Source organism: Strix aluco, chromosome 31, assembly GCF_031877795.1.
Source record: "Strix aluco isolate bStrAlu1 chromosome 31, bStrAlu1.hap1, whole genome shotgun sequence".
Classification (NCBI taxonomy): Eukaryota; Metazoa; Chordata; class Aves; order Strigiformes; family Strigidae; genus Strix; species Strix aluco.
Window position 1 is genome coordinate 4,426,270 of NC_133961.1, and position 26,719 is coordinate 4,452,988.

The 26,719-nt window shown below is 44.8% G+C and overlaps 1 protein-coding gene across 3 annotated transcripts; it reads right to left on the bottom strand.

Moving 5' to 3' along the window:
• Nucleotides 1-5,551: 5,551 nt before the first annotated feature.
• SYT13 (synaptotagmin 13) lies at nucleotides 5,552-25,668 on the bottom strand. 3 transcript variants are annotated; one of them, XR_012621223.1, is made up of 7 exons: nucleotides 25,173-25,668; nucleotides 19,914-20,136; nucleotides 17,863-18,003; nucleotides 15,962-16,275; nucleotides 11,736-11,865; nucleotides 8,641-11,456; nucleotides 5,552-8,513 (listed from the first exon to the last, which is right to left on the bottom strand). XR_012621223.1 is itself a non-coding variant. In XM_074809803.1 (6 exons), exons 1-6 carry the CDS (start codon nucleotides 25,353-25,355, stop codon nucleotides 11,152-11,154), a joined length of 1,290 nt encoding a protein of 429 aa, XP_074665904.1. In that variant the 5' UTR covers nucleotides 25,356-25,668; the 3' UTR covers nucleotides 5,552-11,151. The 3 variants fall into 3 exon arrangements, 2 of the variants coding, with proteins under 2 accessions (XP_074665904.1, XP_074665903.1); XM_074809803.1 differs by having other exon boundaries at nucleotides 5,552-11,456; nucleotides 17,863-17,997; XM_074809802.1 differs by having other exon boundaries at nucleotides 5,552-11,456.
• Between the last annotated feature and the right edge of the window lie 1,051 nt (nucleotides 25,669-26,719).

A 26,719-nucleotide genomic window follows, 5' to 3' on the forward strand; every position in this document is an offset into this window, starting at 1 on the left:
TCAAGTTGGGTTGCTAATTCTTTACATTGTTCTTGGAGGTTAACGTCATTTTCCTGGAGAGAGGGCATCTAAGCTGATGCACTCCCTCTTCCCCAGCCCACGACTGTAAGGAACGGGTCCAGTGCTAATTTATCCAGAAGGGTCAGTTGCAGCCCCCCAAGGTGCTGGTAGCCCTCCCTCCTGGGTGAACCTCCTGGGCCCACAGTGGATTAACTAAAGGTTAACTGTTTTAAAGCAGTTCAATGAAATAAGAGTAATTTTGTACGTGGAGGTTCTTATATCTGCTAAAGTAGTGTGGGTGAGAGAGCCAACCTCTGAAGCAAGTACGAGTGACCATGGATTAGCACTGGGCTGTGGGTTGTGTTTCTGACCAAACAGATGTCAGAGCTGAAAACATTGTCGTCTCCTTGGGCTCAGCCCAACTGCTGCTGGAGATAGGCCCCACAGCAAGGGCATGGCAGGGACCCTGGGCCGTCCTTCCTTCTCTGCAGTTCAGGTTTGCACAGCAGTGCAAACAGAGAGGATGTTGCAAAGGTTTAGGCCAACCCTGCTGCAGGGTGCCAACTTCAGCTAGAGAGAAACATAGGCAGAAGAAAAACCATTCCAGCTCAAACAGTTGCTCTCTCAGCTGTAAATGTGTCTGTGTATCAAGTGGGGGGGAACCAGAAAACACAGGTGGAAGCTGTGCAGCTGACTATGGATCCTGTACGTGGTGATTTGCGGAAACAGACTCTACAACTCAGAGAGAGTTATACAGCAGGTATGTTTACTCCAGCACCGGGGTGCAAGGGGATTTCTCCACAAAGCTTGCACCCCAACAGCACATTTTACCAGAAACTTATAGAGTGTGGATATACATATTCATTGGATTACAGAATACAAATATCCATATGCATGAGTAAGGCTGGGTTAGTTCGAAAGGCTGGTGTCAGCAGTTTATGTTCTCTTTGCACCTGCGCATTGCCTCCTGGGGGGCGTCGTCGGGGGCCTGTTGGAGGAAGGCTCGCAGTCTTCTTCACCTTGTACTTTTCCTCGGAGCATGCGCAGATTCTCTTAGCCAATTTCTTGAACAACAAGAGTGTTTCCTGCTGGTTTACCACCTCTATCTTATCTAAAAGCACTAGCATATTAGTTTCTACCGTCCATATATGGCTACAAAAACTCAACTTGTTAGAACCCATCTGCTTTCCAAGGACATGTCTCTTATTTTTGCCGAACACAGTAATTCTTGGTAAGTTTCCACAGAAAACTGCTTTGTCTTGATGGACACAGTAGCCCTTGGTAAGCTTCCCCAGAACAGTCAGGGCAAGCAGGATTATTAAGCCATATTCAGAAATCATTATAAGTTGCCATAAGTAAATAAGTTGCAAAGTAGGTGATCATTTCCTTGTATCAGTGGCACTGCGTACTACAAGTGTTGATACTGATAGTGTTGCTGAGCTTCAGTATGTAGAGGCGAAAGTTCTCATAAACAGGCCTTGCTCTTTAATTTAACCAGGTCTGGAGATATCTCAGTTTTCCAACTGATCCTGTGTATGGATACCTGGGAATCAATACCAGCAGATGAGCCAGTGTTACACAAAGTGAGCAAGCAGTTTAGCCCTCTAGCAAATGTTTAATGCAAAGGATGCATATAGTATAAAAAAGTTTTTGCTTCCCCCCTTGAGACTCTACTGTCATATGGATGCTCATAGTCTTGCACTTCAACCTGGTGCCCAGCTGTGTCCACTGGTGGCAGTTCTGATTGCAAGGTGCCAGCGCTATACAGCCCTCCAGTTGTCTGTGAGGGACTGTGTCAGCCATTTTGTCTCGGCATTGCTGTTACCCCATTACCCACACCCACCCCCCCCCCGAGCCGCAGGTTTCAGCCCCATGCCATTTCATAGGCCAGACCTCAATGTCCCGTTGCCGGGAGGACAAAATCCGCCCGGAGCTAGGAAAGCTGGGCGTGCGCGCAGGGCTGGGGGACGAGGGGGACGTGCGGAGGCTGAAGGCATCAATGGCCAACCCCCCACCTCGGTACGAGCACTGTGGGCATCTGGACATGCACCCATGGGGGAACGCGGGTGGCGAATGTGCGACTGAGCTCTGTGGCAGCGGGCGAGCTGCTGCTGGGGACTGGATAAACGGGGCTGCGTGCTCCTCTCTAGCGAAGCTTCTCACTTGCAGTAGTTTTTCCTTTGCCTTTCCTCTATTGCTCTCCGAAGCTTTCACTTGCTGAAGTTCTCTCGCTTGCCATGCCTTCAAGTTCTCTCTCCTGCCATGCCTTCTCGCTTTCGCCTGTCAAAGCTTTCGTCTGCTGAGCTCTCTCGCCTGCCTTCACCTGCCGGCTTTCTCCCCATCGCCTGCCCTGGGACCAGACCAGCGGCATTCATCCCCATCGCCTAGCAGGGGATTCCCCCCATCACCTGTAGACGATTCTCCATTGCCTGGGGGAGCCGCCCCCTACCTGCACCGGGACCGGACCGAGGACACGCCACTAGACACGTGGTGGCAGCTTTCCCCATCGCCTGCAGGAACCACCCCATCACCTGCACCAGGGCGGTCCAAAGGGACGCAGCTAGACTCATGGTGGTGGTAACTAGTATTGATGCATCTCTTTGTTGGCTTGCTTAGGTATTCTGACTTTTCCTTTCTTCTTCCTTCTGTCCTGTCACTATTATTGGTTTGTTTCGCAAAATAAAGCTTATAAGGTTTGTGCGGCATCTGACCTCATTTGCGTCTTAATCTCGCTCTTGGGATCATTTAAGAACCCTCCCCGATATTGGATCGGGACATCCTCCCAAAGGAAAGGAAATCTGGATGGAAATTCTGGCAGTGAGGCAGGTTTGGGCTTAGAGGGCTCTGGGCCCGGGGGAAGCATGTGTGTGGACACGTCAGTCCCTGTGGCTGATGGGCTGTGCAGAGCCCTTGGTGTCAGAGTGAATGCCCCACAGTTTTACCAGGGGCAGTAGCCACAGGGGCTGGAAGCAAGAGGCAATTTCCAGACTCAGAAGTGAAAATAGCCCAAAATCAGTGTTCCAATAGAAAAGGTTGCTTTTAGTGACTTCCTCGAAGTCATCAAGCCGTCCAAATACTACAAACAATTTGCCATTTTCTGGCAGCTTTCACCGCAGTAATTTAAAATCACTTATTTCTGAGCAGTAAGCAAGCCCAGCAAAATCCTGGTGGTTGTCAGGGCTTGGCCCAACTTAATGGGCTCCGCGTTTGCTGGGCACCCACCAGCCAGCGGTGGAAACCTCATCTCTGGGGTTTTGCCTTTGCTAGTCAATTAGCAGTACACAAAGCAGGAGGACGCTGCCCTTTCAGCAGCTCAACCGTGTGTAAAGAGTAAGAGCGGCGTGTGAAATGCATTGCTGATTTGTAATTAATTTCCTACAAGTGGTTTTGTGCTGTGGACACTTGACCGCTGCCGTTGGCAGAGATCAGCTTCCTTGCTGATAACTTCAAACCAAGGACTTAAAAGCAAGATCCCTTCAAGCAAAGTGCACAGTCTGAGCCGGTGTCAGGAAGGGAAGCTTGCACAAACTCATGTGATCCAGAGCTAAAGGTGCCCTTCATTTTTAGGACTGCTGATTCTTATGTCAATATGAGTGAAAAGGAAATTGAAAAATTCCTCCGTGATGGTTGTCATAGCATTAAAGCCTGGCACGCTTTTCCCCAGCTCTGCTGGTGTCCTGGACATGCTCCATGGAGACGGCTGTTGTTAGCAGCTGGCACTTAAAACTTGATTTAGCAAAAAAACCCAATATGTTGTTTCATCCTGGAAACAGGAGGAGTGTGGTGTCTGCAATGCTGAGGGTTTGCAGGCATAACCAGAGGGGGTTTGCAGTGCTTCCTGGGGGCTGTCTTCCCTACCTGCCTCTCCTGAGGCGGGAGGGAAGATGCAGGCAGCTGAGCACATCAGTGGGTTTAGATGGGTGCCCCCCCGAGGTGTTTAAATCAGAGGGCCGGAGCAAGCGTCGGGGCGGTGCCATGAGTCCAGCCCCACAGTGGCACAGAGCAGTGGGCACAGGGGACCAGAGGTTGCTGCTCACAGAGCTGTTGCCACATGAACAGAGCCACACCTCATCTACAAGAGGCTCTAAAAATATCTGAAGGATAATCAAAGGCTCCCGCAGAACAGCATATGCGCTAACTAGACTTTTCGGCTCTCTGAAGTCCCCCGTCTGAAGTTTCAATCCAAGGGAAAAAACAAGCGTGCTGTCAGCTGCCCCATTTCTGGGGAGACTGGTGGTCCCTCTGGAGGCATGCAGGGGTCTCCGGGAGAGCAGCACCGAGGACAGGATGGGGATGGGACAGGGACCCGTGTGTGGCGGGGGGACGGGGCTTGCAGGGCCGCGCGCCAGGCCACCGCAGCACCTCATGACGCTCAGGCGAGCTGCCCTGGAAAACCGGGCAGCAGGCAGGTTTTAGGTCTGAACTATCTTCTCAGAGGCATCTTGGAGCCCCTTCCTCCATGAGTTTATTCCATGTTCAGCGGTCACTAAGAGTTCAGAGAAGCGGAGGAACTGGCTGCAAACCTCCAGGGCTAGCACTGGTAATGGCTTCGACACAACTGCTGGATTAGGTGCCACTCGCTCCTGGCAAACAGAGGATTACGGGCCAGTCCCATTTTAATTTTCAAATACTGGGGGGGGAGGAAAAAGCTTCTAGTAAATCCAAAGTGACAATGAACAGCAGGATTAAGAGAGGAACTGTTCTGCAGAGGCTATCGCTGCTTTTCAATACACAGGGCTGGGAATTACTGAGTAACCCCGCACTAATCCCCTAGGTGGGAAGGATTGACCCTGGCAAACTTGCCACTCGTCTTCAACTTCCTGTGCGGCAAAAATACAGCTCCTTTCCCTCCACCTCTGTGACAAATGCTTCAGTAGCATCAGGCTAGCTGTGCAGCTGACAGACCGGTGGCAACCGTCTTTGCAAAGCAAGCAGCAGCCTGGGGCCCCACAGACTCACTTTGTTGTTTCTCCTTGTGCTTTAATGCTGACTGTGATGGGTGAGGGAGTGCCCCCAAACTGTCAGTGAGGTAAATACTTCCCACTCCTGCCCCAAAAATCTCTTTTCTCTTACTTTTATGTGCAGTTTTTGATCTCTATGCCTTGTCAGGAACCAGCTAATTCCAGTGACTGTATTAGGTCAGCTAAGTAGGTATTCCTCCTTAGATGCATGGTTTACAGAGTATCATCAGCACCACCTGAAAGTACAGAGACTGGCAAAAAGACTGAACCCAAATTCACTTCGTAGTTTTGTTTCGGAGATGGAGCCAGTATGTGGGAGAAAACTGATTCCCAGAACCTCCTTGCAGCTGCAGGAAAGCCTTTACAGCTTTGTTTAGCTGCCACCTTGCTGAAAAAGCCAATAGATATCCTGTGCTTGTCCAGGATAGGACTCCATTGCCAACTGCTCCCCTTCCCATTATACATCCACCCCTTGATGACACCCTTCAGAGGACCTTCTCTGTTGACTCACCCCAGTACTTTGTACCCCTTACACGAGCTGCAAGCAGAAGGGACTTACACCAGAGTAAACAATGCAGACACACTATTGATAGAATTTGGAATTATTTACTTGCAGTGATTTACATATTGTGCTGTAACATTAGACACAATGGCCGAACCTCATGCTCTGTATTTGTGCTTTGGACTGTGCCAACAATATAGTCTTGACAAACAATATCTGGCTTCATACAATAAACACATTGAGATGCTAAAGGACTGAATAAGCAGAAAAACCTTCTCATGCTGGAAGGCCACAAAGCACTATTTTACTTTGCTACTCTTCTTGCACAATTTGATTATTACCAATGGAAGAATCAATATAAAGGGTCAAGTATTAGTATTTACTCATCATGCTTATCTTTCAGCAAATGAATGAAATACATTTTGAGACTTAGTTAAATTCTGAAACACATAAAAAATGCTGCCAAACCTCTGCCCTTCAATTCAATCAAACTTCAAATGGACCTTCTAAAGAGTGCAAGCAAGTGTAGTCCAAGCCACCTTAGCTCCCAGCTCTTACTAAATGTCATCGTGCTCAACCCATCCTAGACATCAGGAAAATTTGGGCAAACTTTGGGTTGTATTTCTAGAGCCCAAATTACAAAATTCTTTCTGGAAAAAAAATGGGTGTCTTTGGACACTACTGCCAGACAATACTGATGACAGATGCTAGCAAAATACCAAGTACTTTTGTTCAAGGTGTTGAAAGCACAGTAATGCCTGGGAGAATAGTTGACCCTGAAAATTTTCCCAGCCCTGTTGAAGGGAATTTTCCATTAATTTCTGATGTGTTACCTCTTTGCAAAGCACACATGGTTCCTATCACCTTGCAAGGGTATTTGGGACAAGAAGTGAGGGGAAAACTGTGCACTGAAAAAGTGTTACCCTTACAGGACACCAGATGCAACTGCTCCCCCTTACAACTGGGGAAGCAGACTGAGGGTAGTAATGAGTCTAAAACATCCCAGAGATGATTTAGTGACTATTGTTGATCTGTGTTTTTAAAACTTTTCTACTGTAGCACAAATAGCCTAAAATCAAACCAGATCATTTGTTGGGGAAGATGTAGCTCTGATGGCAGGTTGAAGCAAAGCAACATATGGCTACAATCCGTATTTTAATCAAGTAACTCCTTAGTGTAGTCACAAGTTATTTTCTCTGGCCTCTCAGTCCCCTCCTCTGAACAGCAGCCACAGCAGGAGATCACCTCTGCCAGGTGATGCTGGATGCAATACGGGAGCTGCATTTCTCATTCTGTTTTACAGTAGTCATGTTGTGTGGGTTTTGTCACTGGATGAGGGACTGTGAATCCCTGTCCTGAAACTCACAGCTCTCTGGCCCTTTGTGAAAAGGATTGTTCATTCCGACCAGGTGGACTACCCCCTACCCCCCCCCCCTGTTTTTTTCCCTACAGTCCCTTGGCTTCCAGCTTCTTCATGTTAATGGGTTATAGTAGGCAGAATAATCAGTGCAACCACTGAACAGCCATTGGGGACTCTTAATGGCTAGTTTTGGTCACACACATATAGCTAAAGAACATTAATTGCCATAACTGGTTTTTTTGCTTCTTTTATGCAGTTTATAAGCAGCACCCTTTAATTTAAGACATGTTAGTGATGCTCACTGATGCTCCTGCATTTACAGCTTCAGGAGCTGAAAACCATGGGGCTGTCTGGATTGGTTCTCTGGCTTTATTGCACTTAAGTGACACTTTAACAGCTTGTGTTGCTGAAGTTGTTTGATATGATGGCACTGAGCGTTTCCAAATACTTTGTGTTTATATTCATGTCGTTGTCATCTACCACAAGCACTGCCTGCAGTTTGTCTGCTTGGGCCAGTTTAGCACCTCCGGCCCTTGGGGTGCTGGGGCTCAGGGGCATACGAGGGTTGCTAAACAGGCGATACAGGAGGTTCAGAGGGATGAGGACAGGGCCCTGGGCAGGTGCTGGAATGTGATGACAAACAGCTCCTATTACCAGAGTTCAAAAGGGCCCAGGCTGAGCATCCCTGGCCCTCCGGTACCACACGTAGCAGCATTCCTCCTGGTCAGGCCAGCCAGCACCTTGCTTTCAGACTCAGCACAGCAAATGGCTGCCTCGTTAAATAAACACCTGGCAGTCTTTGTTCAGCCTGGGCTGAATGGGAGAAACATTCTTTCCAGGCTAAAATGCCAGAGAACAAAAATGATCCGGCCGGGAAAGATGCATGCATTTTCACTCTTCCTCTTTTCCCCATTTAAATCCCATTGCAGCAAAGGAGAGAACAACACTGTTGGTTAACACTGATGGCACTGCTTTGCTCCTAAGACAGATTTGTGGTTAAGCAGTGTGCATATACATATTTTTCTGCTGTAAAAGAGGACATTATTTTGTCACAGCAAAATCAGATTGCAAGAGGCGATTCCTATAGGATTGCTGTATAATTACAGGGTATGCCAAAATCACCAGGGGCAGAGGCAGATAATGCTGTTTACAGTCACCGAGATGTTATAAAAAGCTCATCTGCAGGAGGCAGAACTAGAGAAATCTCTTGGCAGCAAGGCAAATATTTGGCCCTTCAAGCTTTCCGGTGCCAGGCAAATATCCTTCTTATCATTATCCTAAAAAGAAGGAAGAATCACAGTGCTGCCAGGAACCACTAGGTAGAGTAGACCAGAATTACAACAATTTTTGCACTTAAATGGAAATAATGATTCTAAATGTATAGGTATATCTACAGGCAAATCATGAACACAGCAACTATTAAGAATTCACTGTCAACTAAAACCCTGTGTCTAGTTTATTCACAACATTCTACAGCTTTTTGTTAATGAACATAAACCCATAGAGCAAAACAAGAAGTCAATTTTTTTGTTTGTTTAAATCCCCTCTATCCAGTGGAGCAATATCAGATATTAAAACATGGGGTATAAGATTCATTAGCATACTTAGCTTTTCTGTTTGTTTGTTGGTTTGGTCAAAGCTATTTTTATCACTCTCTTCAAAATGATCCTGCAACTCCTGGCTACACCACCTATAAAGGGAATAGCAGTGTAAAGATAACAGTTTTCAGTGTGCATCAACCTTGTCGGTCTCTTCACAGAATCACAGCATCACTGAGGATAGGAAGGACCCCTGGAGATAATCTTGTAAAAACCTACCTCTGCTCAAAGTCAGGTAAACTAGAGCGGGTTGTTCAGCGCTGTATCCCATCAGATTTTGAGTGTGTCCAGGGTTGGGCACTGCCAACAACCTCTCTTGGCAGCTTGTTCCAGTGTTTGATCATTCTCACAGTAAAAAAGTTTTTTTGTCTTTGTTTTTTCATGTGTTCAAATGGAATTTCCTGTATTGCAATTTGTTCCCTTGCCTCTTGTCCTGTCATTGGACATCAGTGAAAATAGTTTGTCTCCATCTTCTTTTCTCCTCTTCCAGATCAGGTTTTTATACATGTTGGTAAGTTGCCCCCCTGACCCTTCTCTTGACCAGGCTGAAGAGTCCCAGCTCTCTCAGCCTCTCCTCCTACAGAAGATGCTCCAGTCCCTTAATCATCTTCATGGCCATTTGCTGCACTCACTCCAGTAAGTCCATATCTTTCTTTCACTGGGGAGCCTGGAACTAGACAGATGTGCCCTCACCAGTGCCAAGTAGAGAGGAAGGATCACCCCCACTTGACGTGCTGGTAATGCTTTTCCTAATGCAGCCGAAGACACCATTGGCCTTCTTTGCTGCAAGAGCGCATTGCTGGCTCACGTTCAACTTGGTGTCCACCAGGACACCCCATGTCCTTTTCTGGAAAGCCGCTTTCCAGATGGTCAGCACCCAGCCCTGCACTGGTGCATGGGGTTGTTCTTCCCCAGGTTCATGACTTTGCACTTCTCCTTGATGAACTTCAGGAGGTTTCTGCCAGCCCATTTCTCCAGCCTCTCCACATCCCTCTGAATGGCAGCACAATTGCCTAGTGTGTCAAGCACTACTCCCAGTTTTCTGTCATCTCCAAACTTGCTCTGCCCCATTGTCCAGGTCATTTATGAAGATGTCAAACAGTGTCAGTCCCACTATTGGCCCCAGTCACCACTAGTGACTGGCTTCCAGCTGAACTTCTTTCCCCTGTTCGTAATCTGTTCCGCCTGGTGCTTCAGCCAGTTTTCAGATGCTGCTTCTGCTGGCCTCCCCATGCTAACGGGATGGCAACCTTCACCTGACAATCTGCCAGACATGTTGGACTAAGCCATCAAAATGGGATGGATACTAGATAAAGTGTAGCTTAATATTTTGAATTAAACAGAGAATCAATCTGACACTGCCACTATGAAGTTCTTTGAGTTTTTCAGTGCTACAAACTATATTGTTCTGGTTTCAGATTTTTGGATGCCTTGTCCCCAGGGAAGTCTCTTAAAGCTGTGTCTACGACTTGAAATAAAGCAGTAGGAAAGGAGTGTGCTTATGGGGTCATAACATCATCACTACCAATGCCAGACTTTCAGGCCATCTAGACACAAAAAAGGGATAGTAAACAGTAACATTTAAACCACGTCAAATCTTGAAAGTGCACGCAAAAAAACAAGCCCTGGAGAGTCTGTCTGGTCAGTGAATTCCTTCTGTCTGGAGGTGATGAAATACATGGCAGTTCTTAAGGGTTGTCTTTGAGTAGTGCTGGTATGAGGATCTGAGTGCAATAGTTAACTGTCAAACCAAAAACATCAATCAACTGCTAAGGTATTAAATGATTCCACTTCTTTTGCGTAGTCTTAGATGTAGTTTGGAATATAATTAGAGTATCTGAAACTTTCTAGCTCAGGAAAAACTCAGAAAAGATGTCAATAAGGACAAAGATTTGGTCCAAGTTTTTGGAGGTAACATCAACAATAACTTCTTGTCCATGTTTAGTGTCTTCCTGGGTGACACTGTAGAAAGATAGAAGATATAGGTATTCTGCTAAAGGATCCTGAAGCATTCATATTTTCGGTAGTTTTAATGAATCCTAAATACGAGGTATCAAACACTCCAGGAAACAAAAGTAAAGGAAGGTATCTGACTTCTTGTTTGGCAGTGTTTGCTTCAAAGGCTGCACAGGATGATAGTGTTAACTGTCTCACTCTCTCTTCTTCCTCTGCTCTCTTCCTTAGTTCTGTATCTTTTTCTAGGTACCCATCTACTGCACATTGGCTTCACTCTCGTGGTGATACCTTGAGTCTGCAGTGAAAGTTAGTTTTGTGATCTTCATTTCTCAAAGTCTTTTAAAGTATTATGAAAAAAAGTGACTGGTAAAACATCTGCTGCGTGTCTGTGATTATGGAGCCAGCACTCATCAAGAGCCTTGGGTGACAGTGCCAGATGCCAAGGAGTGGCTTACATTTCCATGATACCTTTGCTCCCCTCTGCTTCTCTACAGAAACAGGGACCTCATAGAAATGACAGTGGGCAAGCTAATAAAATTAATTCAAATCATTCAGGCAGACAAAACCCTTGTTTGAGAGAACTACTTGATTAGGTGAGAGATTGTCCTTTAAATACATTTTCCAGACAGTTTCCTGGGCTAGGATGAGGCAGGAAAATCAGAGAAGGTGGTGTACGAAGAATGCTATTCTGAGCAACTTTGTGGAGGGGAAGGTGGAAGGTGAAATGCAGCTTACTCCCCCAGGCTCAGAGGCCTGGTGGAAATCTGGTTGAGCCTACAAGTGGAGCTGGTGCCACATGGCTATCTGTCTCCGGGGGTTCCTCAGCATTTCTTCCCAGTGGTTCCTCTCTGTTCCTGTGACATGTAAGCCCAGGCTGCACTTGCCAAGCACGTGGCTCTGCCCATCACCATCCTGGCTCAGCATTTCCAGCTCCACGCTGGAGGCACGCAGGAGCTCATGAGGCACCTCAAACATGATCATCTCATTCCACACAGGGTTGATCTTGTGTTTTGCACGTTTGGTCTGCTTCTTCTTCAGCTTCAAGGACTGGTGCCTCAGTGTCACCTTGACAGAAACATCTGTATAGGAAGTGGAGAGAGACACCATATTGATGAGCATGCAACAAAATTAATGCAAGATAATTTTAACTGGTGACATCAGACTGAGAGAGAGAACATAAGAAACTGATCTTGCAGGGTTTGATTTTCACTTTTTAGAAATTATTAAAATCTCTTTGGCTTTCTAAGCCAAACATTTTTTTTTTTTTTTTTCCTGCCAAATACCACCCTTGTCACTTTCTTCCTAGATTTACATAACAACAGAAGCAACAGTCTCTGTCTTCTAGCTATTCTACTCACCATTGCCAAGTAGATCTTTCAGCTGCTTGGAGTGGAGATTTTTAGCCTTAATAATCACCACCAGCAGGCGGTTAGCTGCTGGCAGGTAGCTGATAGAGAGCAGAACCTCCCCATGGCCTGTAGACGGCTCCTGGAAATGGAGACACAGGAAGCTTTAATTTCTTATACAATCTTGACCATACCGTTAGGAAAGCTAAATAGTACAAGGTGATGGGTAGAAGGTCCTGGACTGACCAAGTTGTCTCCTTGTCTTTGTACAGATTTTTCCAGTTACACTGGATGAGAATAAACCTGGCTAAGATATCTGAGAGGGCTGCTCCACTCATAAAGCCCTGGTCATGTGAGTTACTGGTTTCATTTGTTTCTGAAAAGTAATTGCTTCTTAACATCTACTTTTAGTGGAATATTTAGCCAGAAGAAGAGAATTTGGGGCTGAACTACATGCGAGTAGATGAATATTCTTTTTTTGAGAGATTACCTAGCTGCCCTTTGTTAACGTCCCCTACTTCCGTTACTGCTTATTTCACTCTTCACTTCAGCTGCTCTTTTCATCAGGAGGGTCTGACCAGACATGGACCTCAGCCCACCCTGCCTAGCAGGAGTGTAGGGCTCTCTGGGGAACAGCAGGCGATACCCAGGTCTGTGCTTCACAGCCAGACCTGGAGCTGGAGATGAACCCCCTCTGATACCCTTACTTGGTGTGGGGAAAAAGCCCAGCCAACCTGAAATCCTCCATGAGTTCGGAACAATCTTCCTTCCCTGCCTGTCTTCCCCAGGCCTGTGAGCAGCTCTCCCTTGAGGGATTTCCTCCAGGGCAAAGGCACTGAACCATCAGGCCACTTGCTTCAGGGGGCCACACTTTTTTTTTTTCCCCCTTTTCTTTTCTTTTCTTTTCTTTTCTTTTCTTTTCTTTTCTTTTCTTTTCTTTTCTTTTCTTTTCTTTTCTTTTCTTTTCTTTTCTTTTCTTTTCTTTTCTTTTCTTTTCTTTTCTTTTCTTTTCTTTTCTTTTCTTTTCTTTTCTTTTCTTTTCTTTTCTTTTCTTTTCTTTTCTTTTCTTTTCTTTTCTTTTCTTTTCTTTTCTTTTCTTTTCTTCCTTTCTTCCCATTAGTGATAGGCCTCTTAGCCTCCTGACCTTTCTCCTTTTCCTTCCCCCTTGCAATGGACAAGCATGCCCAGAGGGGGAAGCGGAGGGAGGTGACCACACCATCCATCGCTCTCCACTGGGAGAGCAGTGCCACTTCCTCCTCGGGAGCTAGCGGGGAAGGAGGGAAAGCCCATGCCAGCGTGTGCAGGGCTGCCAGCCTGTGGCAAGGGGCAAAAGGGAAGCAGTTATTCTCTCAGTGAGTAGGAGCTTGTGACAGAAATCTGGTGTAGTGTGAGGTTAATGACCCAGAAGAGTCCCAGAAAGCCAATGTCGATTCAATAGACTCCCTTTGGACTCCTTAGCATGATTTACACGCATTAGGACAGACGGCCCTTCTCCAGGCCATTTCTGTGCTCTGCACTCTTGCTTCTAAGTGAACCATAAATATTTGAAATTAAGTTTTCACCCGAGTACTTGCAACAGGCAAGGACAGGCCCCTGTATGCTCCACATGAGCTGATTGACTCTCCAGAAAACATGGCTGTCATCGCTGTCTGGTTTGAATGACTTATTTGTCGTGCACAAATCAGGTGGGAGGCCATTAGTAAGGAAGCCTGAAATTCAATCCCAAATCAGCCAAAGTAAATATTTTTTACAAGCACTAGGGTAGCAATGAAGGGCTCATATGCCTTTCACTTACATAAATCCTGTCCTAAATCTAGGTGGATCTTAAAAAAACCCACACATAAAACCAAACAGAGGTAGATTCAAATAGCTCTGTATCCACTACAAAAGAATAGGTGTTTGTACATGGAGAGCCAAATACAATACTACCTCAATACCAAACCACTTTTTAGGCAAGTCATAAGCTGCTTTTTTTTATTTATCCCCTCTACATCTCACCAGGTCCCACTCTATAGCTCTTGGCTAGAATTTGGTTCCTGTAGCTCCAGGCACGGATAGATACAGTGGTGATTGGGGGATAGGGGGTGGCAGGGCGCTGTAAACGTGCACACAGGCACGCACTCATGCACACACAAACACACACATTGTACGTACGTGTCACATCTTGTACTTATGGCTTTCTAGCTCTTAATATTCTCAGCAAGTTTTTGACCAGCCTCTATCCACACGAAACCAAAATCTACAGTGGTTGGTCTCTGCTGGAGTTTTGCATGAAGAGACCAAGCCAGAGGTACTTTTCCTTCCCCTTCCTTATGGGTTTTTGTTTTATTTTTCCTGTTAAATCCATAACCTGCACTTTGTGCTGTAACCCTGCAAATTCACACAACCACTAGAGCTTCAGCTTCCTTTCTGTGCAATAAGGATAAAAAGCATCAGGGGGCCATCAATGAATTACGTGGTGTACAGGGCACTGTGAAATCACAAAAGGGAAGGTGCTATGCAAGGAGCCACTATCATCGCTGTCATTAACAAAGCACTGGGAGGAAAGGAAGACAAGATAAGGATATCAGTCTGCAATATCTAGGCTTTGCATTGCTCACAGCAGTCCATGAATTCCTGAATACTAATTACATTACCCGGTTAGCTGTAAGCTCCCCTCTGAGCTTGTGTGTGTGGGAGAATTACTGGGAAGGTAGGAATGAAATTTCTGCAGCTCATGGCTTTTCAAGGAAATGTCAGACTTTAAACAAAGCCCAGTAACTTTGTTCCTGGATGGATGCTGTCAAAAATAGCTCCTTTTTTTTTTTTTTGATCAGCTCTTCCTCACTCCCTCCCGCTCTGGTTCTTGATGAATGATTCAAGATCTGTATATACGCTATCTGTGCAATGGTTGGCTCTCTCAGGTCCCAGATGACGCAAATTCAGCTTTCACTGCACATCTTCAGCTCAAACTGGGGCACTGTGCAGCAGTACTGTTAGTGTTAACCTTGTGCTGTCAGCCTGGAGAAGAAATGAATGCTGCCCTGTTTCTATGCAGGAGAAGCTGGACCAAGGCAGAGTACCCAGTATGTCAGGACTCTGTCAGGTGTACTTGAGTCACAACCGACCATTGCTGTGAACAGGCTCTTCCTTGGGCATTGCTTACAAAGCACACACTACAGTAGATTAGTGGGGCAGGGGGGGGGCTCCATCTATCTCAGTTTAGGAATTTAAATCATTATATTGAAATAATTTCTTTTGGACATCTCCTTTTACAGCAGCAGACTGGAAATTCATTTCAATTTACGGCTATTATGCAAATGTTTAACCTTGTGCTTGAAGTTTATTAAACTGATTCAGACCACCCATTTGATTCTGCTGCCTCTCTCTCTGCCAGAGGTTTTCTAGAGTGGCCAGCCCTATTAGCATTCAAGTGGCGATCAGATAAATTAGCATTATCGGAAATAAGAAATGCTAACTGTGTCTGTGGCCAACTCAGTGGAGATTCCTCACCCCTGATAGTGACAGGCAATAATTTATATTTCAGCATGCTTAGCGACAATGCTGGTGTTGTTTTGCATTGCTCACTCCGTGCTGTACCAGAGCACAATAGGTACCTGTTTGTAGCAATGTACTAGTAGTAACAATAGCAGTGCCCTGCTGCCATGCTGTTAAGTGTGTTGTTGCTGCTAGAAGACTTATCTAGTTCATGTCAGGGAAAAGGCTCCTGAGGAAATGTGCAAGAAGTTAGGAAACATGAAGCATCCCCTGTACCTACTTCAAGTACTGTTGGAATCCTTCTCTCCATTTTCCCTGTCTGTGCAGCAGGGAAGGTGTGGATAAGGAAGGAAAGGGAGGTTTTGACATTTAAGAAAACCAACACAGTGCAGTGATTGATATTTGACATCTCCCAGAACAAATAGCACTTCTGGATTGATTCCAGTAGGGATAAGTGGCCTTCAGTCAAATATTTCATTCCCAACAGTGTATTTCACTCCTAACTTAAGGGTCTCTGGGGTGCCACCACATGCCCTACCTGAACCCAGCTCTGCAGAGTCCCTCCGTTCCTGCTCTGTAGGCACTCTCTGTTCTTGACATCGTGGTCCTGCCCCGCTGATTCACAGAAACTCACATAAGTTTTTCTGGACATAGGCTTTGAATTACAGATATCACTGTCAGATTTTCATGTAATTGAGGGGAGGAGGGGGAGTTTTGACACATCTTATTTTCCAGACTACCAACACAGACTTAGTCCCTACCTTCTCTGGGGTCTTTAGCCTTTCCCACCGGGCCATCCCAAAGGACTCCTCCATGTTAGAAAGACTCAGTTTGAGTTCCCCCACAATGCTGTGTCTGGAGAACTTGTCGCAGTTTCTCAGGGTGAGAGTCAGCGTCCCCTCTGGCATCTCTTCCTCCATTAATGGGAATTGCAAAACCTCCTCCCAGATGGTGTGAAGTACCTTCTTCTTCAGCTCTGTCTGGGCCTCAGCAATACCCGACTTGCTCACCAGTGTGCCCAGTATGTAGCAATGGCAGCCAGCATCTTGGTCCCCTCTCATTCTGCCATGCATAGCTGGAAAAGAAAGACTGATTTTAAGAACCTCTTACAAAAGAGAACCCTGAAATATCTGTGGCTAAATTGCTTATTTCATGAGAGTCATAAAATAAATCAGCTGCATAGATATTGACCCCTGTTCCTGCTTGCATGGGGCAGACTAAGCCATGAGACCATGTTGTGTTTTCCTCATGCTGCACAATGTCTTGTCCTTCTGCCACTGCAGAAGGATTCTGTCAGTGTTTGGGGGAGAAACAGCTGAGTTGAAGTAAACATGAAAGATGCAGAGCAGCAATGAGATGAGACACAGCATGGCACAGGGATGGGCAGCTCTCATTTACTTTTTCCCTGACATGCAAAGAAAGCTTCTTACAAAGTGTTTAAAAGCAGGGTGGTCAGTCACAGGCATCAGAGTTGGGGGAGACCTCCCTCTTGTCACACATCCACCTCTGCAGGCCAGTCTGGGATACATCTAAGGGTTATTACATTCTGCTTGTCCAGACTCTGGTAAATGACTCCTTCAGAAGCCATTCCACAGCCCAACTTTCATCCCTAATTTTATATCCCCTTTACATGAAAAGCCTAGAGTGAGAATAGCATTTCACACTCCTTCAGTTGCATTGACAGAGTTGTGCTGCCCCACAGCAACAGGAGCACACCTTCCTCCAAGGAGTTCATGGAACAGCATGGCTTTGTGGGCAAAGCTGAAGCCCTTGCAGTCTGAGGACAGCTGCACCTGAGATGCCAGGTGCCATGGTTCATAAGGGTCTTCTGGCTTCTCAGGGGAGTGGAGCTGGGGAGAAGAGACAGATCCTGCCTGGGTGGCAGTGGGGCACCCAGGGTGGAACACGCATGGGGGAAAACCCCGGGTGTCACCAGCAAACCCGGGTGTCCACCCTGGAGGGGAGCTGTGGGCTTGCTGCTAGCAGGCAGCCCGCAGCAGCGGCTGCCATTTAGCACCCTTCCAATTCCTTCAGAGGGTGTGATTTGATTAGGCTTCCACGGAGATCTGCACTGTGCATGAATTATTCAGTCAGCTTATTTTACTTTCCCAGAGGAACAGATAATGCTCCAGCCCTGAGCAGAGAAGCTGTTACAGTTGTCAGTTCCCACTTCAGAGAGTGACACAGAGCCTGGCCAGGCGCAGCCAGAGGGACCTTCCTCAGTGCCCTACAAGATAAGTCTGGTATCTCCAGCTCAGCCTTTGACTGGACTTGAGGAAGAGATCGTAGGGAGTGGGTCATGTTGAAGAATGAAAGTTATAGAGAGGAAGGAGATAGCAACCCCCTTTCCCCTGCCCTGAAAGTAAAAAATAAAAATAAGATGTTGCTTTGTACCATGTCTGGGGCTGGAGGAGCCCAGCCTGGTTCCTGACATCTGCTTTTGAGCTGTGCAAACAATTGTTCCCAAGCCATGCCCTACACGCTCACTTCAAGCAGTGACATTGCCAGGTATTTCTATTCTGCGAGCCCAGAACCAGTGAGACATCCAGTGGTCCTGGGGCCACATGTTGATTTTAAGGTAGGAGGGATTGTCTCTATAAAATCACAGATGTCTTGTAGCTTCCAGATGGAGAATCACCAGTGGAAGATCTCTGTGCCTTACCTTCCAGAAGGGCCACACGCAGCTTGGCTTTTTGTTGATCATATGCAAGGGAGTAGCGCAGCTCAGGGGCCTGGTTACAGCTGCCTGCCCTCTCGGGGTTCAAGTGTTCTGTGACACACACATCCTTTACGACACCTGGAACTGAAATAACCCCTTTAGCAAGCAGGTCTTCACCTTCCAAGGAGAACAAATCCACATCCACCCTGTCATGACTCAACTTTTCTAACTGTCTTACTATTCCTGCACCTTGTATGCAGGAGTATAATTTATGTTCCTTCTTCCTCCATCACCATATCTCCTTTTTGCTCTGTTTTCTCACACTTTCAGCTCTTTCTACAGCATTTGAACAAGCCTTCCGCTCTCTACTACCTTGTGCTCTAAGATGGTTCACACACTTTCTCTTCCACCTTGTGCCTAGGCCAAGGTGTCTAAACTACACTCATTACTTGTTTTATTGTTTTAAATTGTTTTTAACTCACACTGGTAAAATAAAACTTGTGTTCTTTGGAATGAGAACTTGAGTCTGCTTTTGAGCTGCCATGCAACTCTACGTTAGTTCAGACCTCTCTAAACATTTTTTAATTTTAACAATACAGTCTTTGTGATGCAGAAGACATCTATTTCCATAGCTCTTGACCAGGTTGAAGATAATGAGCTCAGGGAGCTGTGAGACAGTTTCTCCACGTGTGATTTTGAAGTGGAGTACATATTTCATACTGAAATAAAGCAAGTTGCAAGACTAAAAGGGAAGCCACAGCTTTTTGTCATCAAAAGCTGTTATCTGCAAGGTCAGTTTTGATTCATACAGAAAACAAAAGTGGGACCAGCCCTCCTAAAAACCTCAGCCACAGTCCAGACCAGTTCAATGTGACACTGAAAGGAGAATTCAACAATTCGTGGTTTATTTCGGCAACACTTGAGCTATGAAATCAGGCACAGCAGGAAGCAAACTTGCTTGTGCCGTTAGCAGTGTGGAGAGGCTCTTACACCAACACACTTATATAAAGCTTTAGCCTACATGCAGCCATCATCCTTTAGCCTCTCCACCCTATAATCTTCTCCCTGATATGTAAGGATGTGGCTAAGTCTCTTCCTCCAATGCAGCTGCTTCCCATGGTATACCTTCTTTTCCATACTCACTAGTCTCAGGGTGGAGGGGTGAATGCAGCAATCGTCCTCCCAGAAGGACAAAAATATAATGTTAAGCAATTTTAAAAAACTAGAAAGAGTTTTCTTAAAAAAAAATCATGACAGATGGCATAGTGTCTCTGACAAATCTTCAGGAAGGTTTTATTAATGTGGTAACCATAATAGCCAATTATCCTGTTAAAAGACAGCTATGAAGGTAAAAATCAGTATGGAAGCAACCCAGACATGCTGCCAGATGTGTATAATTAACATTGTATTTTCTCTCAGGCTCCAGGAATCTTATGTTCCAGGCATTGGCACGTTACCCTTTGGGCTGGCTGGAAAACAAGAATTCTGTTTGGCAAAAATATCTGAGGTGTCAACCTTTGGTTTCACTGCATATTGCAACAAGCCAAGACCATCTCACCTAACTGATGGAAAAAAAGCAGCAGAGAAAATAAAGTAGAAGCTTGAACCCCTGCTGCCAATGTCCCAGGCAAGGACAGTGCTGGACAGCTAGCATTTGTCCTGGAGGAGATACTCCGCCTAGTTTTGGCCAGGTGTTTCACCATACTCTGCAACTGCTTTCAGTAAAACTACACTAAATACACATTTTTCTACAAAATGTCTGCTTCCAGTGAGCCAGATTCTTCAATACTAAAGATGTTTAGGTAAAAAAAAAAATTACAGCTAGACAGAACTACAGCTTTGTTATCTGAATGTCCTGATGAGCTCCATGACTACTTTCTATTAAACACGTACATTGAAGACTGAACTCACAATGCTCATGATAAGAGAGTGAAAAGCACCCCATGTCTTCATTTTCACATTTATTTCTCTAACTACAATCACATTATGCACAGAAGTATTACAGATCTACACCCAGAAAAGCAACTGTTAATCTGAAGACCAAATGCTCCTACCGTTTTGAGGGAGAACAAACAGCTCTTCGTTGACTTGTATCTTCATCCTGTTCTCATCCAACCCAGTATGTTTTCCAGTAGCTGGCTCTTCTGTTGTCTTCAGGGAGTACTGCGTGTAGTTAACAATTTCAGGTGAGGTTACTACTGGTTTGGGGCCATAAATGTTGGGAAACTTCAGGAGTGCTCGAGGCTGGACTGGCTCTGCAGTTTTCTTAACGTTGAACTGAAAATTAAAACCTTGTTTATTACTTTGCACTAATTAGACTAATTCTGTTAATTGTCTCAATGTTAAATGAGCTGAGACAAAGGGAGGAAAGATGGTGCCTCTGGTCATTCTTATCATCATTGTTTCTTGGGTTGAAGAAATGACTGCCTATATACCCAGAGATTTTCTTGACAAAGCCAATACCCTTCTACTTGGTGTATGTATTTTCAGATTTACCTTTTTACGGCTGTTTGGTTGCAACAAAAAAAGTTATGCTCTTATTGTTTAACTACTCCTCTGTTCCCATACCAGTGAATCCTTCTTTCATAAGTCTGTGTTTTCTCTTAGCACAGAAATCAACCATGAAGTTAATTTTGCTGTGACTGAAGTATAATTTTTACCCTGATGTCTGAAGTCAAATCCAACATCAAGGGGTTATAGCCACCCAAGTATTTCAGAACATTTTACATGAGTATGTAGTAAGCATCAGAAAGGCAAAGGCATGGATCGTACAGTCACCTGGAGCAAGTACGACCATGGTGTCACAAGATAAAAGAGAACTGGTTGAACAAATGAGCCCTGCAATGGCATTCCAAGAGTGGTTGATTCAGTGGTCATTTCAGTCTCTTGGACTATCTCTTGGGTCTGTGGACCAGAGCCTCACATGACCCTCAGACACACATTTCTCCTTTATTATACCAGGATTGAAATTTGGATTTATGTCAGAGTTTGTTCTTAACATTTCAATTCCCTGCCAAATCCTGAACATGGAATGCGCTGAAGAACCTGAAAGAGGGTGTAGTGCTCTTTTCATTATGTCATTTTTTATGTCAGTCCTCTTTTCCTTATGTCCCAAGAAAGAATCCTGTCTGCTCACAACTGAAATAATTCCTGATTCATGTATAATTGGATTAATCAATGGGAAAGAATAAAAGCTGACTAGCAAATGACCCTGACCCTTGCAACAGATTTCAATAATGTTTCCAAAACGCAGAAGACAAAAAGCAGAAGTAAAACTGACATTTTGGTTGATTATTGTGCAGTGGGATTCTCTCCAACCCTGCTGCCTGCCAACCTATTCTGTGTTTAGATCAAGGGTGAGCCAGAAAATGTTCGTAATTGTAATTAAAGTTTTTCATTAGTCTCATTGTTACCTATTAATAATGAATGTAGATAATGCCCTGAAGCACTTGTCTGTGTTGGGACTTTGTGGTCCCAGTTCACAAGTCCTGAGGGAGCATACCTATTCCTCAAGAAATAGAGCTGAGGAAAGAGAGCAGTCTTGGGCTTCAGCTCTTTAGTCATACTCTGCTTATGGAGATCATAGCACTATGGTTACATGCACTTGGCAGTGGTAAAGAAGAATTGCCACTTGGAAGTGGTAATTAGGTCAGCCATCTTCCCAAGGCAGGCAGTGCATCAGTGTTTAGGAAGTCCACTAGCATTTTGTCTTGTCTAATTTTAAGGGCTCTGAAAGAAAAGTGGGCTGAGAGAGAGACGTCACTGTGTGCAGTCCCCACCTAGCATTCATCTGAGTATAGATATTATGTAAGTAAGTCATACAGTGCGGGTCTGTAAGTGAGATCCCTCTTTTAGAGATGTGAGCCTCATCAGTCCTAAAATAGACAGGAAATTTGAAGCTACTCATCCAAACCTTAAATGCATTTTTCCATTCTTCTAAAATTAAAGCAGACCAGCCAAGCAAAATATGTTAGGAATCACTAGACAACAGCTTGGAAAAATGAGTTGCTTGTGTTCTGCAAAAACATTACTTCTAACGTGCATACGGTGCCTGCCATGGTGGTCAGTCTGTACTGTGCTTTCTCTCCCGAAGCCGCTGCGTAAGGCTGCTGTCCCACCAGTCCCTGACCGTCACACCAGAGCAGTATGCCTGTATTGCTGTGTGCTGCCAGCACACGAAGCACTTTGGGATCCTTTGGGATGAAAAACACCATACAAATGTGAGGTATTGGTAGTGCGATCTTTTCCACTTGCTAAAAGTCAGACATTCAGTCAGGAAATCCATCAGCACACAGCAACAAAGAGCTCCACTGGGTCTAAATATTCCTCTTGTTTGTCTGCTCTGCAGAATTAGAGATGAGAGACATATGCAAGCACAGTGGGACTAGCCCACCCTCTCTTCCAACTGCATCTGCCTCTGTTTATTATTTTTGCTGCCAGCTCTGTTCCCAAGTGCTGTCTGCTCATCTAGTTACATAGCAGTGCCCTATGGAAGTTCCCTTTGCAAGTTAGCAGCCGTATCTTAAATAAAGAGGTGAGCAGAAAAGTTCAGATAGTTCTGCATAAAATATGTGAAAGTAAAGAAACCAAAAGTAGCAAGGAGGCTGCAACTGACCCTTCTGGGTCTCTGCCCAGTGTCACTCAAACAATGCACCAGATTGTTGCCATTGCTGGATGTGCTTAGGAATCTTCATTCTGCATGCTTTGCTGAGAAATTGCAAATTTATAGCAGTTTTTAATTCTTCTGTAGATGTGTCTTTGTGTTCGAACTCTTCCTCCTCACTTATGAAGGGCATGTCCATAGGGAGCCTCTGTCTATAGCAAATACAAGCATCACTGTCATGGGAGACATGCCAAGTGAATAAAATGCAGTCTTGTTTCATCTTTCTTTGGTCATCTCTGTTTATCAGAATCAGTGGCCCTGACAGGCTTCAATAATTAAGTGTGTCAGGCACTGGCTGGAACATACAGTGCACTAATGTAGTTGGGAAAATGTCCTGACAGGACAATTTATAAACATAGACACAGATGATAAAACTTTACAAGCTCAGAACTCAATTTGAGATTCATTCCTTCAAGGTATATAGACTGATTCTGAATCAGTGATAGCACAGGAGAATGCATGTGCCTGGCAAGAAAACTATTTTAATTGGAAAGAATTGTTAAACATACGGACTATGCAAACTAAGAACATTTTGCACTTTCTGTGACAGAATGTTCATTCGGCTGCTATAATTTGGCCAGATTTCTTTAAAACAAACAAACAAACAAACAAAACAAAACTAACATTAGAAATAATACTTCTAATTAGAAAGTCTACAATGCTAAAAGAATACAATCACTCAGGTAATAGTGATACACTGAGGGCAAGTTGAATAATCTGATCCCTTGTTGGTCAAATACTGGATAAAGTTATGGCAAAACTTGATGAATGTAGAAATATTGTGAGGACCATAACCTAATAGCTGCTGGATACTGGAGGCTTAATAGGACTTTACGGTGACTTAGTGCTCCTTTCAGTCATGCAAGCAGGATGACACCCTGGAGGACAAGCTCCAGGATGGATTAACACTTTCCCAATAGGCTGTATAAAAGAAAAATGTCCAGTCCAAGGATGGAGTTAAAGATTTGAGAGTTTTCTGAGCTAGATTACCACAACAAAAAGTCTCTTGTAGAAAGAGACTCATAGTAAAGTTGTCTGTGGGTAGTGTTGCTCCAGACAACAGCTAAAAAAATTCTATGCAAAGTGATATGACTGTCAAAGTTACACATTTCTCATTCATTTTAACAGTAAACTCAGAAAATCTCAGCATTATAGTACATCCTTATATGCAGGAGTTGGCAAATTCCCTGTATAGGTTAGAAGAAAACAGAAAAGAGCCTGGAAAGGAAATGACAAAACTATCAGACACAAGAGCTGGTGAAATTCATCCTAGGAGACTGCAAACAGATACTAGGAATTGCTCACCATGCTCATGGTGAGCTCAGAATTAGCAGCAATCTCTTAAGAAACTCAGTGCAGATGTTCACCCGTGGTCAGTGGAGCTGTCCTCCCACCCCCCAGCAACCAGAAGATCTGCTAATGCAATTCTGTGTATCTGCACCAGATCTTAAAATACAATTAGTAGATTTGGTCATCTTTCCTCAGAACAAACTGCAACAGGAGCATGAGGATGCCAGGGCTCTTTTCTACTAAGAGCGGTAGCCAGAGAGAGTGAGTATGTAATTATAAACGTTATAGAGAAGTTCAGTTAGGACTCCTGCTACACTCTTTAAGAATACAAAAATAATAGGCAGCTCAGATAATTAAAAGGCAAACAAAGTCCATTATACAGTGGGTCACTGACTTTTGGAATTGGCTGCTGTGGCATAACATTTGGTTGAATGACTAGATGAAAGTGAACGTAGGCACATACAAACATCAAGAGCAACAGTCAACAAGTAACACTTTCAGAGACTGACCGGTGTTACAGCTCATGCTAAAGACCATAGTCAACCAAGGAAATCAGTCAAACATTTCCCTCTGAAGGACAGCTTCCTGTTAATAAGCATATTAGAAGGGTCCTATAATTCCCTTTGCTCTCTCTTGCACTGAGCTTGCAGGACTAAATCAGGGGTTTTGGATTCTAACAAGAAAGACCACACAGGGATGCCCGATATTATCCATACTCCACATTGCTCTTACAGTAAGTGAAAAAGCAATTCACAGTGTGAGAGATTGTCCAGTCATCACACTCTAGATTCTCATTTGCATTTTATTATAATTTCAATGCCTTGTTTTAACTTCACACATCATTAATCCCCTCAGTTAGAGGGACAGAGTGAGGAGGAGGGAAGGTTTTTACAAGAAACCAGCTATTGACAGGGAACCATCCTGCAGTAACCGCAAGATATTGTGAATAGAGTTAGAGAAATAGCTACTATAGGAGATCCCAGCAGGAGTCATCTCCTCTTTACAATGCTGCATGCCACCTGGTAAAGTCTAGTCACCTCCCCTCAGGAAATTATTTCCCTTGTGATCTAGCTTGACAGCTAATCAGCATTTCCAGTCCTTGTCCCCTATTTTTGCCATTAGCAGCTTTCTCTTTGGCAATGTGGCAGCTGTCTCCTGCTCCGGTAATTCTGTGGGTCATGCAGCCCATCTCTGTTTTTCCCTCACTCCTCCTCCCATTAACATGTTGTTACATCCTGAACACAGTAAGCAGATAAATAGACAGCATAAATCACATGCTGAGTAGCCTAACAGAGAGGTTGCATTCCCATCCTCTGCATTTAAAGCAAAATCACAGAGTAAATTAGAGACTGTGTCTTACTTGCTGGGCTGGCTGAAGCACACTGGGCTTAGTATTTTCCGTGTCCTCCTCTTGGTCCTTTTCTGAGAGTCCCTTCTCAGGTTGCTTACATTTGCAGAAGCAGGTGAGACCACAGAGGGCAAGGATGCTAGTTGCAGTCCCCAAGGTAGCCCCCAGGGCTATAACTGGGGCAGATAAAACCATTGTCCTGTGCTGCACAGCCACAAAAATCACAGAAACCCCGTGGCTCCTTCTCCTCCCTGGAAGAGCAGCTCTCACGCATCCACTCCAATTTCTAGCCTGGCTTCATTCTCCTTGGAAGTCTGAAAACAATTCTCTTGTGCAGCAAATGGACCAATCTAGAGACAGAGATAAATCATCCCACCTTTGCTAGGCAACAAGGCTACCTTTCTATCCTGATGATGAAGTTTCTGCTCCAGGTCAGGTAGAGGAAATAGTGATTGTGGTGCCTGCAATCTCCATGTAGCTGCAAACAGGCAGTTTTCATTGAAGCCTGTTCTCCAGCTCCACTGGGAAAAGTCTGATGTGTGATAGAGAGGAAAGACGTCAGCAGAAGGGGCTGAGCCTTGCTAGCTAACTCACAGAAAGTGCATCCAAATGTTTGATCAGCTCTCTACCAATATTTCTGAGGGCTAGCTTGCTAATTTGATCAAGAGGTTGAATTTTTCTGTCTTAAGGCAAAAAGAGTGATTGCCAAAAGGTGCTGGCCTGAGAAGCCCTGATATGATAGCATTGCATGATAACACTATAGCCAGAGTGAAGCCTGCGTGTAAGTCAGGCAAAACTTTCTCGTTCTTCAGAGGCTGGGGAACAAACACATGCAGGAATTAAGTGCTGTCCCACACCTCACCAGCTTCCCGTCAAAGCACAGGTTCTGAACCTTTTGGAGCTGCTTTCTGTAGCATCAATGCAGAGCAGCATTTCTATTTAAATAGACAACAGAATCCCTATCAAACAAGACACACTGGTGCATAAGCTGCTTCCTCTGGAGAGGAGGAGAGAGCAAACAACATATGCTAAGTATTAGTCATACTGCTTACTACACTGGTGTCAGGCAGCGGGCTGGTGAGCACAGTACAAGAACCTACATGAATTGACCTGAAGGGCTACATGTCCATCTCAGTTTTCTCTTGAGGTGACGGAGTGATTAAGTTTTGCTGACTCATTTATTTTTGCCTTATTTCTCAGACTGCCCAACTTGGGGAAGAGGAGAATAAATTTCGATGTGTTTCTTGTGACACATACAACCATTTTCTGGGTACTTCACAAGGAGTACCTAGTGGCCAGAAGATAATTATAATTCTGGGTCACTATATATCTGAGACAGAGTGGAACCAGTAAGCAAGAAGCAAAATATTCCTTATAAGGCTCTGGAAAAAATATCCAGTTCTACCTACTGGGAGTTTCTATGTCATTCTATTTTAGAATACAGTTGGTGCCTGTGGATCAGGAAAAAAAGAACTACGTGCACAGAAATGTTTAGAAATTCAGGGGTTTTTGATCTTTCTGCAGCTCAGGTTTTGCCATGGATTTTTATTGATTTTTTT